The following is a 16,102-nucleotide window of genomic DNA, read 5'->3' as shown; positions in this document are numbered from 1 at the left end:
TGACAACGTAAAAAAATATTTTAAACTTTGTTATGTTGGAGGGGAAGGACGTAGCCACTTGCCACGTGCCACCGGTTGGACAAAAATAGTGAGCGTTTGGTGCAGTAGTATGGATATGCATGACAAGAGAGGACAAAAATTATACAATATGAAATTAAATAGGAAAGAAACTTAAATTTGAATTCTTGTAATTGTCGAATATAAAAAACACAATATCTTGTCGTATCGTGATTGTGTTTGTGTTTAAAATTCGACACAAAATTGACACAATTTAATATTTGTTTGTCGTGTTTTTTATGTTTGTCGTGTTATGTATTATTAATTATTAAATATTAATAAAATAAAGTAATTGTTATATTATATTATATTTTTCGTGTCGTGTCGTGTTTATCATTTTTTAATTGGTTCGTTTTTGTGTTAGTTAAAAAAACATGGCATCGTGTCTTGCCGTGTTCGTGTTACATAAAACATTGTTGTGTCGCGTCGTGTCAGAAAAAACACGACACGATGACTCGATTTGTCACCCCTAGATATGGCCAATAGCAAGGAGCTTGATTTTTTTTAATTAACTAGAAGGTGGTGATCCGTACTGGTTGAATTTTTTTTACTACTTATTTCAGTGTGTTTTTGGTTTTTTATTCTCTTTTGTTGTTTCTATTTTGTGTATGTATAGTGGGACAGTGTAGTACATCTAACATATGCATCATTCATGTAAATATAATTTTATATATAGACCTATTTCGTAAATAACATGGACAGTTCTTGTATTTTATTTTCTATGTAGTGACTGGACATGTCAAACCTGCAAACATGCCAATATACGAAACGTAAATGGGTGGCCCATGAATTAATATATATTAAAATAAAAATTCAGGCTTTGCCCGAGTTAGATGAATTTTTTATCTTTTTTCTTTTGTGTTGTTTCCAAAAAAAAGTGAAATGGATTCTAAAAACGTTAAACATTGATATTTTTTTTAATTGTGTGTATTTGTTTTCATTTGTTTTGTTTTAAGTATTTGCATGTGATAATAAGTTCAAACGATAAAGTAAAAGTTTATCAACGTCTTGTTTTAGAACATGGAGTTAATACAAAGGATAAGAAAACTATTACATAGACGATAGCAAAAAAGGACATTAGTTGGACGTTAACTAATCACACATAACCGACATAAGATAGGGAATGGTCGGTAGCTAATCGTCAGTGAATTCCTTCATGGGTTTCCTTGGTCGACAATTGCTTCTTTGATTTTTTCCTGGAGGGAGGCGATGATTATCCGCATCTTGTTGTGACGTGTCTTTCCTTTCTCGAGAACGTTGCTGAATATTGCAAAGTTCAGGAAGCGTGGGCGAGTTTCTATGGTGTTGTAGTACTCCTGCTGCATGGTCAATCCTTCTTCTAGTTTTGCTTGGAATTTTTCGAGGACGTTGTTTGTTTAATGCAGATGGCAGATCAGTTTGTGAAGCATTACGTAGACATCGTCTATCTTCATGTTTTTGAATTGTATGCCCTATGTTGCTAGAAATTCCATTACTTTAAGTGTTTAGTTATATAAAATTATATGCAATAACAGATCGACAATATATATGCACCTCATTTATACTAAAAATATCATTAACATATTAATTTTGTAATATTATACAAGCAAATTATATGCAATAACAAATGGATACAGTTTCTTCTTTGTCAATGCCAACATGACAGATGTTGAAATGATTTACAAAGGAAAAGACTTTCATACTCTTGCTTAGTCCGTCATCGTACTTCATAATTGAGAAGACGGTTAAACACTTTCCATTTCTTTTTTCAATTTTCTTTATTTATTTTGGTATTTAAATAATTAAAAAAATAAAAAAATAAAATCTCACCCAACCTTCTCTCTCTCTCACTCTCTCTCTCTCTCTCTCTCTCTCTCTCTCTCAACTCCCCAACAATTCTTTCAAGATTGTATCTCCCTTTTGATTTCACAAGAACACAATTCGTTTCCTATAAGTCACAAGTGAATTTAACATATACACGCAATAGATTAAAATCAATCAATAGGCGTCTCACCCCCTTTCCGATGAACTTTTTCTTCTCTGGCGAATCATATCCTTCAATACTCTACCCCTCGATGATTATGAACACTAAAAACCTAATTGGGTTTAGACCCAACTTCACCTTCTTCTTTTTTGGTCTCGTTTCTTATCCTCACTCTCTATGTACAATTAATTAATAAACACACAATTTTCACATCATACCCCCACTCGAGAAAAAAAAACCCAAACTTCTCACCAAAATCAAGTTTAGATAAAAAAAAAACATGCATAAATCTGGGATCGTTGTCGATTTATAGCCAACCCCCTACACAAGATTGTATCTTTCAAATCGTTGTCGATTCACACCCAAATGTAGGTTTCGAGGGATGGGCAATTGTGTAATCCTCTGGGCATTTGTAATTTCGAGCTTCAAATCCTTGCAGTCAAGCATAAAGTAAGAATGGAATACTGATATGCCCAAAAATCCATATATGATTCTTTTACAAATGTTCTGAATTGATTGAAATTACTCAAATGTGAAATCAACTTGAAACCAAAAGCACAGGTAACCAAAGTGAAATCTAATATACCAGAAACCAAAGCCAACTTTAATGAAATCAAAACCTAGAACCACTACAAAATCAAACATTCCTTTCTCTCATTCATGGTGATTTATGTATCCATTTCTAATGAAATCATACCTCCATGGATATACGGGATGGGAGGGGGAAAAGGGATACGAGGATGTTGGTGGGTATCTGAATTTTTAAGACCGATGATAAATGCATCTTTCAACCTTCCTAGTTGCCTCCATAAATTTGGATAGCTTCTTGATTACAACTTGTGGTGGATTAGGTGGTAAAATCAAGCCATCTTTAAGTTGTTGAATTTGCAAAGGATATGAAGGTGAAGAGCATTGGGATGGCTTCTGGAGAGAAATAAAGGGTTATCATGGTGGTGATGTTTCTCTAAGTAATCCTTCTAGTGGGTGGTTCTCCGATTAAGAGAGAGAGAGAGAGAGAGAGAGAGAGAGAGAGAGAGGTGGTCCTAATTTTTTTATTTGTTTAATTTTAATAAATAAATTGTTAAAGGGATATAAAAATGAAAATAGGAAATTAAAAGGGCAAAACCGTCCTTTCAGGTTTGCTAAGGACCAAAACCACAAGAATTTCTTAATTTTTGGACTAAAACCACAGAGAATTCTTGATTTTGGACCTTCCATGCAAGTCGGAAACTTTTTAGACCTTATCCATAGTTTTTTGCAAACCACAATGACCAAATTTACATTTTTGTCATAAAGAAATTATAACACTACTAAATTATCTATGGATTTTAAGTTTCTTTAACTTTTATCTGGATCTAAAATAAATGCACCATCACCACAATTTTAATTTTTATTTTTAATAAATTTAATATGACATAAGAACCAATCCAAAACAATCTAAAAAAATATATGGCCGGTGGAAAATTTGAACTCACCAAAGCTGAAGCTCAAATCATATGTATATAGGTTTCAAACGATCTGTAACGGTCTAAAAAATTCAATCAATTTAAACTTTTCAAAAACAACTCATTTTCATAAAGTTATTACAAAAAGGTTTTCAATACAATTATTATCAGAGTCTTCCCAGAACCACATCATAAAACACAATCATGAGGAGCGGTACGATCACGCCTTTGCCTTGCCACGGTCTCCTGAAGAACCTGAAAACATTAAACCACAACTATAAGCCCGAAAGCTTAGTGAGATACCCCCAAAATACCAACCACATATACCATACACGCACAACATGCCATATCATAACAAAACACAGAATAGCCATGCACTTCGGGTCTACTGTGTGACTGGTCCGCCGCACCGGCCTTCAGTGCACCTGGTCCACCCTCCGAGTCTAGCCATATACATCGAGTCTACAGTGTGATTGGTCCGCCCGTACCGGACCTTCAATCCACCTGGTCCACTCTCTGAGTCTACAGTATGACTGGTCCGCCTGTACTGGGCCTTCAGTCAGCCTGGTCCACTCTCCGAGCCTCGGCATGTCTGGTCCACCCTCTTGGGGCCTACAGCCTATCCGGACCGCTCGTTGGGCCTTCGGGATAACCGGTTCTCCATGGGTATGTCGGCCTACAGCACAAAGCAGGACCCGCCTCAACCCAACCCCAGTCCAACAACCATGTGCACATAAACATTCAATCATATAACGAATCGTATCCAAACAAACCGATCTAACAGATCACATAGCATAACATCATCCTAACTAGGATACCGACCTAACCCGTCACTAGCATAGCATCATCCTATATACCAGGATACCGACCTTAATTAGGTCTCTAACATATACCATCATAACTACCGGATGCAAACATAGCAAAGCAAAACATAATAACGATACCCGAATCACAATCCGATAAAGCGTCGGCCTTGGTGCCGTAGACCCTGTCGATATAGTGAGGATAACTCACCTTGCAACTGCCGACTGAAAGATAATACCAAGATGCTCCAACCACTGACACAATCTCCACCACTAGCCAACACCAACACTGAACTCAAAACAAATGCCAATAATTACCAAAATGCCCCAGGAAGTCAACTGGTCAACCCTTGGTCAAAGTCAAAGTCAACCTCTTGACTGACTCAACTCGCCGAGTCAACCCAATGACTCATCGAGTCCCCATGCTCAGAACCTCCCCAATCCGCGACTCAACTCACCGAGTCACCCCGAGACTCGCCGAGTCCAACAACTCTGAGTCCCCTCGCACTTAACTCACCGAGTCCTCCCTTGACTCACCGATTCACGGCTCAACCAGAAAAAGGTTAGGACCTCACGACCAGACTCGCCGAGTCCAAGAACAGACTCGCCGAGTCCAAGGCTATCTTCAACCAACTCGCCGAGTTGTTCTTCCAACTCGTCGAGTTTCTGCCCACCTTCATGCAACTCGCCGAGTGCCACTAGCTCATAACCCATACAGAGGCTTTCCAAGCCATGCAGGGTCTCAAATCCATAGATCTACTCTTATACAAGCCATCCATCACGTAAAGTGGCAAACTTTACGTGAATCCAAGTAGATCTAAGCATTTTACACTCTAGGGTTTGGGTTTAGGACAAAAGGGCTTCATCAACCATTCTTGGGCAGCACCTTTACAACAAATAGGATCATTACCAACTTGGATCTGAAGTTTCAACTTCAGATCTAGCTTCAAAACTTGCAATTGAATCCACTCAATCCATAATCCCCAAAATAGCAACTAAGAACAAATCAAGAAGAAGGAAACTCAAGGTAACAGATTGTTACCTCAGAAATGATCCAAAAGAGGAGTAGATCCCTGATCTACAATAATATCCAGATGGTAGCCTCTTAATCTTCAACCTTCTTCTTCTCAAGTTCTCTTCCCAAGCTCTAATTCTTCATCAATGGAGGTTTTATGAATTGGACTAAGTAACAAGCACTAAATTGATTTCCATTGAATGAATTTAGTGTAAATCGTTTCACACACTTTTACACTCCCGAGCTTGTGAGGAGTATTGGGTGTTGTTGGGAACATTCACATAAAGCTTAATGCAAATTTCTAATCTAATTCTAAGAGCTTGTTTAGATTAGGTTAGTAAGGTTAGGTTTAATCAAAGAGCCTGTTCTGGTTAATTAATGTGGCGAATGAGAAGTGTTAGAGCTTGTTAACACTTTCAAGTACCAGTACCAACTAAGATAGAATTGAGCAAATATCATGTTATCTTGGAATCGCATTGCTAAGTTGTCATACATAGAGTTGGAGTCCTTACAAATTCTGAATTTAATTCACTCATTTAGCTGATTACTTGTGTTTTTAAGTGTTTGTTTTAATCATTGCATCCTAAAACCCTCCTTTTACTGTTAGTGACCATAGTACCTTGTGCAAAGAGGTATGGACTGATTATCCCATGTCTCTGTGGATCGACCCTACTTACCTTGTACTACCTTTTAGTGCAATATAGTGGGATTCTTTTGGAGTATATCGTACCCATTTATTTGTTGGGTTTGACACGCCTAACAAATGGCTAACACCCAAAAACCTAGAAACCCTAGAATGAAAAAAAGGAGAGAGAGGAGGTGAATAAAGTTCGTTCCTATGCTTCTTAGGAAGGAAATGAATGACAATTGATGCCTTGGGGTCATATTTATAGTTTAGGTAACTTGCAAGCAAAGAATAATCTGAATTGGTTAGATACTATATTTAATCATAATTCAAATCCCTTCCTTTTATGTAACCAGGAGGCTTCTAGAAACCCTAGAGGAGCCTCCAAAACCATCAATGCCATTGAGGTTTTTAGAATTGCTTCTTTCGTTCAACTATTGAACAATAACAATTCACCTCTTACATATTTAATTAATTTCAATTGATCCCAAATTAATTCCAGATTAATTCTGATTAATAACTAATTAGTTCTAATTGATTTATTATTAATTTATAAACCATATAAATGAACAAATCAATTATTTAGCTATTGATCTCATGTTAATTAATTAATAACATATCAATTATATATTCCCAATTAATATATGAATCACATAATATATTAACAAAACATTTCTCTCTCTCTCTCCCTCTCTCTCTCTCTCTCTCTCTCCTCTAATATCATTTCTAGTTATTTCTGGTTATGAGGGCAGCCCAAAAGGACTTTGCTTCTATTTTCAAGCTTATACCAATTTAGTTATAAGCTTAGACACCTTAATCCAACAATATCCCACTTGGATAAGTCTATAACTACAATTGAAAATATAACCAAACAACAAATAGTGCTTTCCAAAGCCACTGTCAAACTCTAATATAATCAGACATTGGCCCCAAGATAAGTGATCATATATTCCTTCATTCTACAAGATATCGTATGGACATGAGACATGGATTAGAATCAATCTCACAAACCAAGATTTTGTTTCTTGATTTCCTGATTTATGACGACTGAATTCAGACTACTAATTGAACACATCCATTCAGTCTGGGCTCGAGCAAGCACTTTAAATGTCGACAAAAAATCACTGAGGGGCCCAAAGATATCGCTTTTTTCCTTTAGGGCAAAAGGAACGAATAAACTTTGACTTTTATGCTTGTATCTTTTACACACCAAATCATGCATGATACTATGTTTTATGACATCACGTTACTGATGCGTCTTCGTAATACCAGTACATAACCAACATGTAAATTACAACTCATATATCTCCGTTTAAAGAATAAAAGATATTATCATCTCATAATTATTCGTGATAGAATCCATGAAGTAATTATCTGAGTGTGGGATTATCCAATACTCAAAATCCTTATTTTTCTAAGTACTCATGAACATTGTAGCAATCTTATTGCAATGTCTAATCCTCATAGACAATCTACAATTCAATTCATGACAATCTCCATTCACTACTTACTTCCAAAAGTATGAGCGACTGTGGAATTTCAAATAATCAAATCATCGAAGAAGTAAAACATGCAAACCGAAACACAATAATAAACTAATTAACTATGGTCTCAAATCTATTGAATATAAATAATCTTATTATTTATTTACCATAATAATTACGACTTTATTCATTGTATAATGTTTCGAGTAATCAACTAACCACTTGAATTAAAATCAGTCGTGCCATGTTATGAACATGCATACTATGCCTTTCTGTGGTCCTTCCTTTGTGAACAAATCAATTGGACATTATTCCAATGATGCTCATTTCACAATTCCAAATTCCTATCACTATTTAAGATGTGATAGAATTCCAACTTAACATGCATTAATCTCCTGTGATATCAAGATTCCAAAGTCTCACAGACCGAGTCTTCGATATTACAGAATATCTTATTGGAACTTTGTTACTAGAAACATGTAACATCCCAAAAATCAAAGAAATTTAATTTTTTCAAAAGCAACCAATTAACCATAAAGTGTTTACAAAAACATTATTTCAAAAGTATAATAAACATCAAAGTATCCTAAGATCCATTGTCATAAAAACAGGAAGATGTGCACGACCATGCCTTCTCTTTCCTACGATCCTCTGAAGTACCTGAAACAATAAACTGAAACCGTAAGACAAACTTTAATGAGTTCCCCCAAAGTATCATCACACAATATAACAACAATAGCATGCAAAAATGAGCCTTCAGCCTGATTGGATGGCCTCACATGGCCTACAACCTATCTGGACCGCTCTATGAGCCTTCGACCTGACTGAACCGCATCGCAGGGCCTACAGCATGTCTGGACTAACCAGGGTATCTTGACCTTCAGCACAAAGAAGGACCGCCTCAACCCAACCACAATATGTCGACATATGCAACAAATAACATAAACACATATCCAACAAATATAGGTAATCATACATATCTACTCACCTATCATATAACTAGCATAACATCATCCTAAATACCAGGATACATAATCTAGTGGGTCGGCATTGGTTCCTTCGACACACAAGTACTGTAAGGAAAACTCACATCTTAGTCCGAACAATAGCTGAATAAATCTCTACTCTGAATATCGGCTCTACCCGTCACTTATTAATTAGATCATGGTCAAACTTAACATATAATCAAAATACGCAAAATACCCCTAGGTTAAGATTGGTCAAACCCTGGTCAAAGTAAAAAAAAACCTTGTATTTATATAAAAATGTGGTTTTTAAACGAAAAAATGTATTTATACAGTTTCAAATTTAATAAAAAAATATATTTATACGGTTTCAAATGGAAAATGGTCAACATTGAACAAAATTAGAAAAAATGATGTTCAATTTGAAACAAAAAAAATAAAATGTCAAAATTGAATAAAAAAATTAAACTTAGTGTCAAAATAAAAAAAAAATGTAAACTTAGTGTCTTTTGTGGAAAAAACAATCAATTTGACACGTCAACATTTCATGTCAACATGTCATGTAATCAAAATTGACACGTCATCATGTCACGTTAGCAGATAACTTGGTTGACCGGTCAAGTGGTTAGAATTATAAAAAAATTAAAAAACACAGTGTTAAATTTGAGAAAAAAAAACACATTCTTAAATTAGAATTTTGATATAAACTTAGTGTCTTTTGTATTATTTATCCTTGAAAAAACAAGAAAAACCTATATATGGAAAGGAAACTAGGAAAGAGAGAGGTGGCCGAGTCCGAGTCCGAGTCCCACTCCCACCCCAAAGGCAATTATTTTCTTGTTTTCCTTTTAATCTTTTTTTACTTCTCATGAACGTACTTAACCTAATGTAACAAGGAACAAGGTGAAAAGGGTAAAATACATACATTGGACTGATATTATTATCACTAAAATTTTAAAGGTGTAGTCTAAATTCGTAATGTAAGTGAATATATATAACCACAAGGATGTAATTCGTAATTTGGTGTATAGTGAGGTTTTATCTTGTTATTGTTATGTGTAGTACAATATGATTTAATATGAGTACGTAGGTTGGGGAATTTCCCAAATTTTAATCGGAATATGGTTGTGAATCCATGCAGAGATGAACTAATTCCTGTTGGTATTTTGTGTATAATTCCCCGACACCAATAACTTCTTCACTTTCTGGGTTTAATCCTCGTAACACAACCAATTTTTCCTTGATCGTAGCAGATGCGTCGTCGTTTGGATCTAACCCCTCTATAAACTCCCCATGAATTTCCCGGCAGGCTATGATGAACATCGCTGCGCTATCTGGTCGATGAGCCTCACGCAGCACCGCCAATGCTTCTTGTAAACATCCCGCCGCTACATACATTATTAGGGCCCTGAAATTAAGGACACATACGTATACATATACGCTCCGTAATTTTGAAAACCTTTATTTATTTATTTTTATTGAAAATAAATGATGATACCTCCACATGTTATGTTCCGCATTCAACACGTGTCCTGCCCATCTTTGCATTACCCTACACTCAAAAAAATACCATAAAACTAATTGGAAATATTTCTCTTAATATGAAGACTTGAGAGAAATAAAATGTTGTCTTGTTTTATTATATATATAATATCATACAAGATAAGTAGTAAATATATATGTACCACTGATTAAAGTAAGAATTGAATTGTAAAGAAGAGATTAATAAATAAAATACCTTGAATAATCACTTCCTTTTAAATGTGTTGCTGCTAAGGTTGCAGCATCTGTCCAACACCCTGCATCTTGCAACTGACAAACATAATAAAAACAATCTTGATTCATGATGGAATTCTAAATCTAATCTAATAATAATAAGAAGAAGAAGAAAATGAAGGTGAATGACATGAGAGCAATCAGCACCTGTGAACAAGCTTCTTGATATCTCCCAACAGCACAGAGGAGGTGTGTGCCAGATAATGACCTGTCAGTCCTCACCATATTTGCTGCAACCACCTAATAAATAAAAAAAGAAATAATTTATGGTGGAAAAATAAAATAAAAAAGATGAGATGGAAACTGCATGTTACCTTAACTGCGAGTTCATTCAAAGATCTTGAGACTGCAGAGGAAAGAGCAACAGCACGCAAAGCATTTGGGTAGAAGAAGGAGCTCTCTGGAGGAGTTGAAAGAAGTAAATTCACAGCAGCATCCAAGTTACCAACTGTCACTAGCCTATTTATTTATTATAAATAATAATAAATCATTCATCAACTCCACAATTCCTTAATAACAAAAAAAATTCTAACTACAAACATCTTAAGAGAAAATGAGAAAGAGATGAAAACTGACTCATGGACTTGGTTTTGAATAGCTTGTTCACCCTCCAAGTTTTCATGCCAAGTAATACGTTCACTAGCATTTTCCCACAACTCTTCTTGTGCAAAAGCCATCATCCTAAGTTCACCATTACTCTGTCATCCATTCATGATGGAATAAATAAACAATATGGCTAAGGAATGAAATGAAGAAAACAAAAGAAATTCCAAAATTCCATCTGAAATAATTATACCACGTAAAAATAGAAGAAAAAAAAAAAAGAAAACTTACGAGTGAATTTGAGTTTGTTAACCTTGGTACAGATCTTCTCTTCATGGTGAACATCCTACTTAGTACAGATGACTCATCAATGGTAGATGGCAATTTCACAGGTGCTTTTTGCAAAGACTTTGTAGCCAACATATTCAGTGAGTGCTTTAATGCACGAGGCAATTGCAACCAAAAACAAGCCTCCAAAGTTTCACCAAATATTGCAGCTGCAAAAGAAAACCTTGCAGCACAACCTTTATTCACAATACTACCATATTGTCTCACCCTCTCATCATCAAGCACACAGCCTAATTCAAACCAAAAACAAAACAAACTTTTTTATTATCACATCATTCTACTTATAGTAAGAAGTGCAATAATATGGTTAATAAATTTGAAAAGTATGTTGCATTTAGGCTGAAAATAAAGCTTTACCTTCTCTTCGGTAAGGCTCTAATGCTTTAAGAAGTAACTCAGGGACAACAGAGTCACCAATAGGTGATAAATCAATTAAATAACTACGAAGGTCTCCAACAGATGCTGATGAACTTCTTGATATTTGGGAATCTGAATCTCCCCCCTTATCTGGGATTGAACCGCATGTGTTAAACCATGAAGGCTTTACCCCATATTGCAAGATTAACCGCAATGCCTATGGTTAAAAAAAAAAAAAAAAAGATATTTTAATAGTATAAAATAAAAAAGATATACACCATATGATATTAGTGTGAATAAAGTCAATCTTACTAAGGCATGTGGTGTAGGAAGTAATACAGGAGAACATAAAGGCATTGGCCTAAATCGCTCCTTCACAGATCCAGGTTGGGCATCATAACCACTTTTTTTATCACTGCATGAAAAAAAAAAGAGTATACAATGTTAGTATTGGATAATATGTTTTGGTTGTAAATAGATATCTTGAAAACAAAGTAAAAAAAAAAAAAAAAAAAGTGATGCATACATGTTAACCTGAACAAGACGAAAGCTACTATCAGCTCCAGCAATACACAATACTAATGGATCGTTTTTGTCAGTTCGTACAGGTAACCAATCAAGCTCCAACACAAGTGTTCCTGGAAACCGTGTCTGTAATAGGGAATTGGCTAAAGGATCCTGTGAATCCTGAAAAAAAAATGATAATAATAATAAAAAAAAAAGATTGGAAGTAGCAGAAAACATGGGACATAAATGACGAGTAAGAAAGCAAGTTAATTACAAGATCAAACACAGAAAATGTGTTGTCATTAAACAAAACAGCAATACGTCCAAGGCTGCGATCTCCAGGAACAACAGGGGAGAATTTAATTCTTCTGATGCCTTCTTTGTGAGTGTTGAAAGAGGAAGATTGTCCAGTTGTCACATCCCACCACCTTACATTTCCTAATCTGTCCCCCATAACCTTTTTACACATATATAAATATAAATAAGTAGTGACAAAATCTTTTAATACTATTATATATATATAAAAAAAAAAAAAAAGAAACTAACCACATGAGGCATACGATAAGCCATAGCTGTCACCATCCCTTCAGTAGAAACAAAAGAGGAGTCAGGCCACTTTGGTCTGGAAATAACAAATATGTATCATCAACTTATAATATATAAAAAAAATTGATTAAGAAAAAATGCTATATATATATGGAAGAAATGGATAATAAAAATTACCTGAAATCTCGGATCCTTCGTCCATGAACTTCAAACACCCCACAAGAGCCATTTACTAAACCAAATGAAAAGGTCTCTGTAAAATCTTCTTGAGCTCCATCTGCAAGTTACTTTTGAGTTTTGAGGATGAAAACCTTATTGAATTTACAGTAAGAAAGAGATAAAGTATAAAATGTTAAATCAAGTATGTAAGATTTAGCAGAGAATAGAAGAAGCTCACTGGTGTCTGTAGAGGCTCCTTCAGATGCTGCAGAAGTGTTGTCTTGAGAATTAGATACAGATTGCCTAGAGGCTCCACTGTGAGAGGGACGTGGAACAGTAGGAAGAGTCCACTCCAAAACTGTGAATGGAAGAGCTAAAGACCTAAGCTGCAAAAAGAAAAATACTATAATAAATACTTTTGTAGAGTTGCAAATATGATTCTTTCTTTTTCAAAAGTTTTTATGTTCTTTTATGGTTGGAACGATTTAACATTTGCAGTTTCTTCCATTGTGAAATTGAGATAAAGGGTTAAAAAGTTGGCCACTTTGTTGACTTGTAATTATCCTTTGAAAGTAGGAAAACAATCAGCCATTTTACCATAATTGGAGTCTTTGTCATTGCCCAAACCTCCACAGGTGCATCACGAAACAAGATCAAAAGATACCTACAAAATATATCAAGAATCCATACTTAAACAAAAAAGAAAAAAAACACTTCCATATTTAGGTGAAGTAGCAAATTAAACAACCAATATTCCTTTTCAAGAACAACCTTCCGGAAGATGACACACGTAGAGCTCTAATTGATGCACGTTCAGGCTTTTGTAAAACCCTAAATGCTCGATTATGACCACTCCGAAGGCATGTAACAACAAGCCTATTCACATAGCTTCCAGACTTCTCACTTCCCTGTATTAAGTTCCTAACTTTTATAAAATATTTATAAAAAAAATTCAAAGATGAATTTGGTGGTTTTAGTATGTTTAATACCGGACTATATGAGAATGAGACAAGTCTAGTGTTTCCAAGCCACCTTAATCCTCTTACAAGATTATTATGTACAGAAAAACTTGCAGCTACAGCATTTGCAGAAACATCAATAACATCAATCGAACCATTTTGAGTTCCCAAAGCAACAAGTGGAACAGCCACAGCAGGATGGTTTCCACCACCTTCACATCATATATCATAAATCTCTCATTCACTAAGTGATGAATGTAAAAATGAAGTTTTAAAGAAGCATATGGAAAATTGGAAATTACAGAGAAAACAACTCACTTGCCAAAGTTGCTGTCAAAGAAGGAGAAGGAACAGCCAACAATGTCAGTGTTGAAGAAAGGAGATGAAGTTGGCCAACAAGACTGATCTGCACCAAGATTTTGATTCACAAAATGCTTGATTTATAAGGAAAATAGAATCATAGCTTTGAACTTATAGAAATTGAATAGTCATAGTTTAGTATCAAGTATTAACTATTAACCTTGAGTGTTAGCTTATCCTGGCTTACAGTAGAGGCTGATGGATCTTTACGGACTTCTGTAACATGTGCAGGGTCAGATGTATCTTTTGGATTATCAGTGGGGTCTTCAGAAGTCAGAAGCCAATTCCATATCTTTCCATCATCTGAAATGGATATAAAATGTGTTCTACAAATGATATGTGAATCATCACGGAAATCAAAAGGATTATCAAAATCCAAATCAAATTCGTTGTCAGGAGATGAAGGTTGATGTCCATCGGAAAAATGCTTGCCGACATTTTGGAGGGTGGCATCCGATTGAGAGATGACAACTGCAAGAACTGAGGGAGTTGGGACAGATGTGCCAATTGAGGGCATCAATTCTTCCATCATACACTTTTCGTGCACCTGTTCTCCTCTGCAGTGATGTGCAAATGATTAGGTTTTCCAATTCCCTTAAACTCCTAAACCTTATGCAATTCTAAACGACACTTTGTAATTAGAGATGGATTATAACAATGGCACAAATAAGCAAACCATATATGCTTTGCTTTGGTTAAGCGACAATATTTACTCACTCCTTTCGCCGCCAAGCGCTAAGCCGGCCGTCGAGATGAGCACAGTAAACCAGCTCCATACTTGGGTCCGGCAACACGTCGAGAAACTTCCCACATCCTCTCGGTAAACTGGAATGAGACAGAGCCGTTTCGTACTGCAGATCAAACACGATTAATTCCCTCGGAAAAGTAACATACAAAATGTGCCTCCAATGAGGCGAAAATGCGAGTTTGACTGCATAAGTGGGAAGCGTCGCCGTTGCCGGGGAATTATTAAGTGTAGCGGCTGAACCAACGCCGATACCGACTTCTCTCTCAAGCTTATTCAACTCAGAGACATCGGTAGGGATTTTGAGTTCTTCCAATACGACATCAGAATCAGACACGTCCCCAAGGACTTTGATTGACAAGAGAAGGCCTTTTAAACTTATGACGCATAAATGGCGGGAATCGAAGGGGTCACGTTTAATACAAGAGAAGATTTCCGGCGATGCATCGTATTTGAAGAAGCAACGTCCGGTGGGGATGTTGAAAAGAGCGAGGAGTGATGATCCCATTAGGGCAGCGATTATCCATGAGTCGGATCGGGCTTGGATCCAACAAAGGTCTTGGATTCCAAGTTTGGAGTTCTGATCGGTTTGGAGGAAGAGCAGAGGGGCTGATTTCTGGCGAAGATCGAGGAGGCAAATACGGCCTTGGCGGTCGCCGGCGGCGAGGAGAAGGTGAGAGTGGGACGAAGAAAGGTCATGAGAGAGAAGGTCTAGACGGAGCGAGGTAGGGCACCAACGGACGGAGGTGACATAAGGGGACAGTGAGGAGGAGGAGGATGTGCTGCTGGTGCCGGATGTGGCAACAGGAGGAGGGATAGGAAAGACGCAGACGAGTTGCATGGAGCGAGTATCGAGGATAGGGACGGTGCTACCGGCGGCATATGCGAGGAGGCCGGTTGATACGAGGTCAGCGGATCCACCATTGTTGCGGGAGGGTGGTCCCGGTAGCATGCAGTCCGACGAATCGGTCGGTTGTCGTTGAACCAACGACATTGTGTAGCATCAAATCTCCGATGAGCTGATTCCGGTACCGTGATATGTAAATCTGCACAAAGGTGGTTGAAGGAATAGCAGCATGAATTGCTGATATGAAATAATTTACAATTTGGGTGCTTCTGTTTCAGATACTTTTACATTTCAGTACCTAAACTTTTATAATATGGCTTAAGTGGTCTATTTTCAAATAAAATGCTAAAAGTTTTGGATTTTTTCTTGTTTTTATAGTTTAAAAAAATATATAATTTGAATAGTTTTTATATGAAAAAACCCAAAACCAAAAGTAAGATAAAACCAAACAATTAAAAAGAAGAAAAGAAAAGAAAAAAAAGAAACTCTTTTGAGATTAAATATTTACACCCAAAAGTATAACATGAAATCATTGATCTTCTTTTCACATATTAAAAACAAGCCATAGTGTATCTTAAAATACCCTTAAAATTGGACC

At 36.1% G+C, this 16,102-nt stretch overlaps 1 protein-coding gene across 1 annotated transcript; it reads right to left on the bottom strand.

Annotated features, from left to right (window-relative positions):
• Positions 1-9,333: 9,333 nt before the first annotated feature.
• LOC145071175 (uncharacterized) lies at positions 9,334-15,693 on the bottom strand. The gene is made up of 20 exons (XM_079018096.1): positions 14,630-15,693; positions 14,073-14,469; positions 13,871-13,958; positions 13,583-13,764; positions 13,365-13,501; positions 13,191-13,257; positions 12,832-12,979; positions 12,612-12,711; positions 12,435-12,510; positions 12,163-12,345; positions 11,908-12,068; positions 11,694-11,796; positions 11,382-11,598; positions 10,968-11,254; positions 10,710-10,831; positions 10,448-10,592; positions 10,281-10,373; positions 10,096-10,169; positions 9,856-9,909; positions 9,334-9,765 (listed from the first exon to the last, which is right to left on the bottom strand). Exons 1-20 carry the CDS (start codon positions 15,649-15,651, stop codon positions 9,468-9,470), a joined length of 3,954 nt encoding a protein of 1,317 aa, XP_078874222.1. The 5' UTR covers positions 15,652-15,693; the 3' UTR covers positions 9,334-9,467.
• Positions 15,694-16,102: the final 409 nt, after the last annotated feature.

Source organism: Lactuca serriola, chromosome 8 (genome assembly GCF_051521515.1).
Source record: "Lactuca serriola cultivar US96UC23 chromosome 8, Lser_US96UC23_V15, whole genome shotgun sequence".
In the NCBI taxonomy this organism is placed as follows: Eukaryota; Viridiplantae; Streptophyta; class Magnoliopsida; order Asterales; family Asteraceae; genus Lactuca; species Lactuca serriola.
The sequence above is the reverse complement of the archived record's forward strand: the minus strand, read 5'-3'. Positions and strand labels throughout refer to the sequence as shown.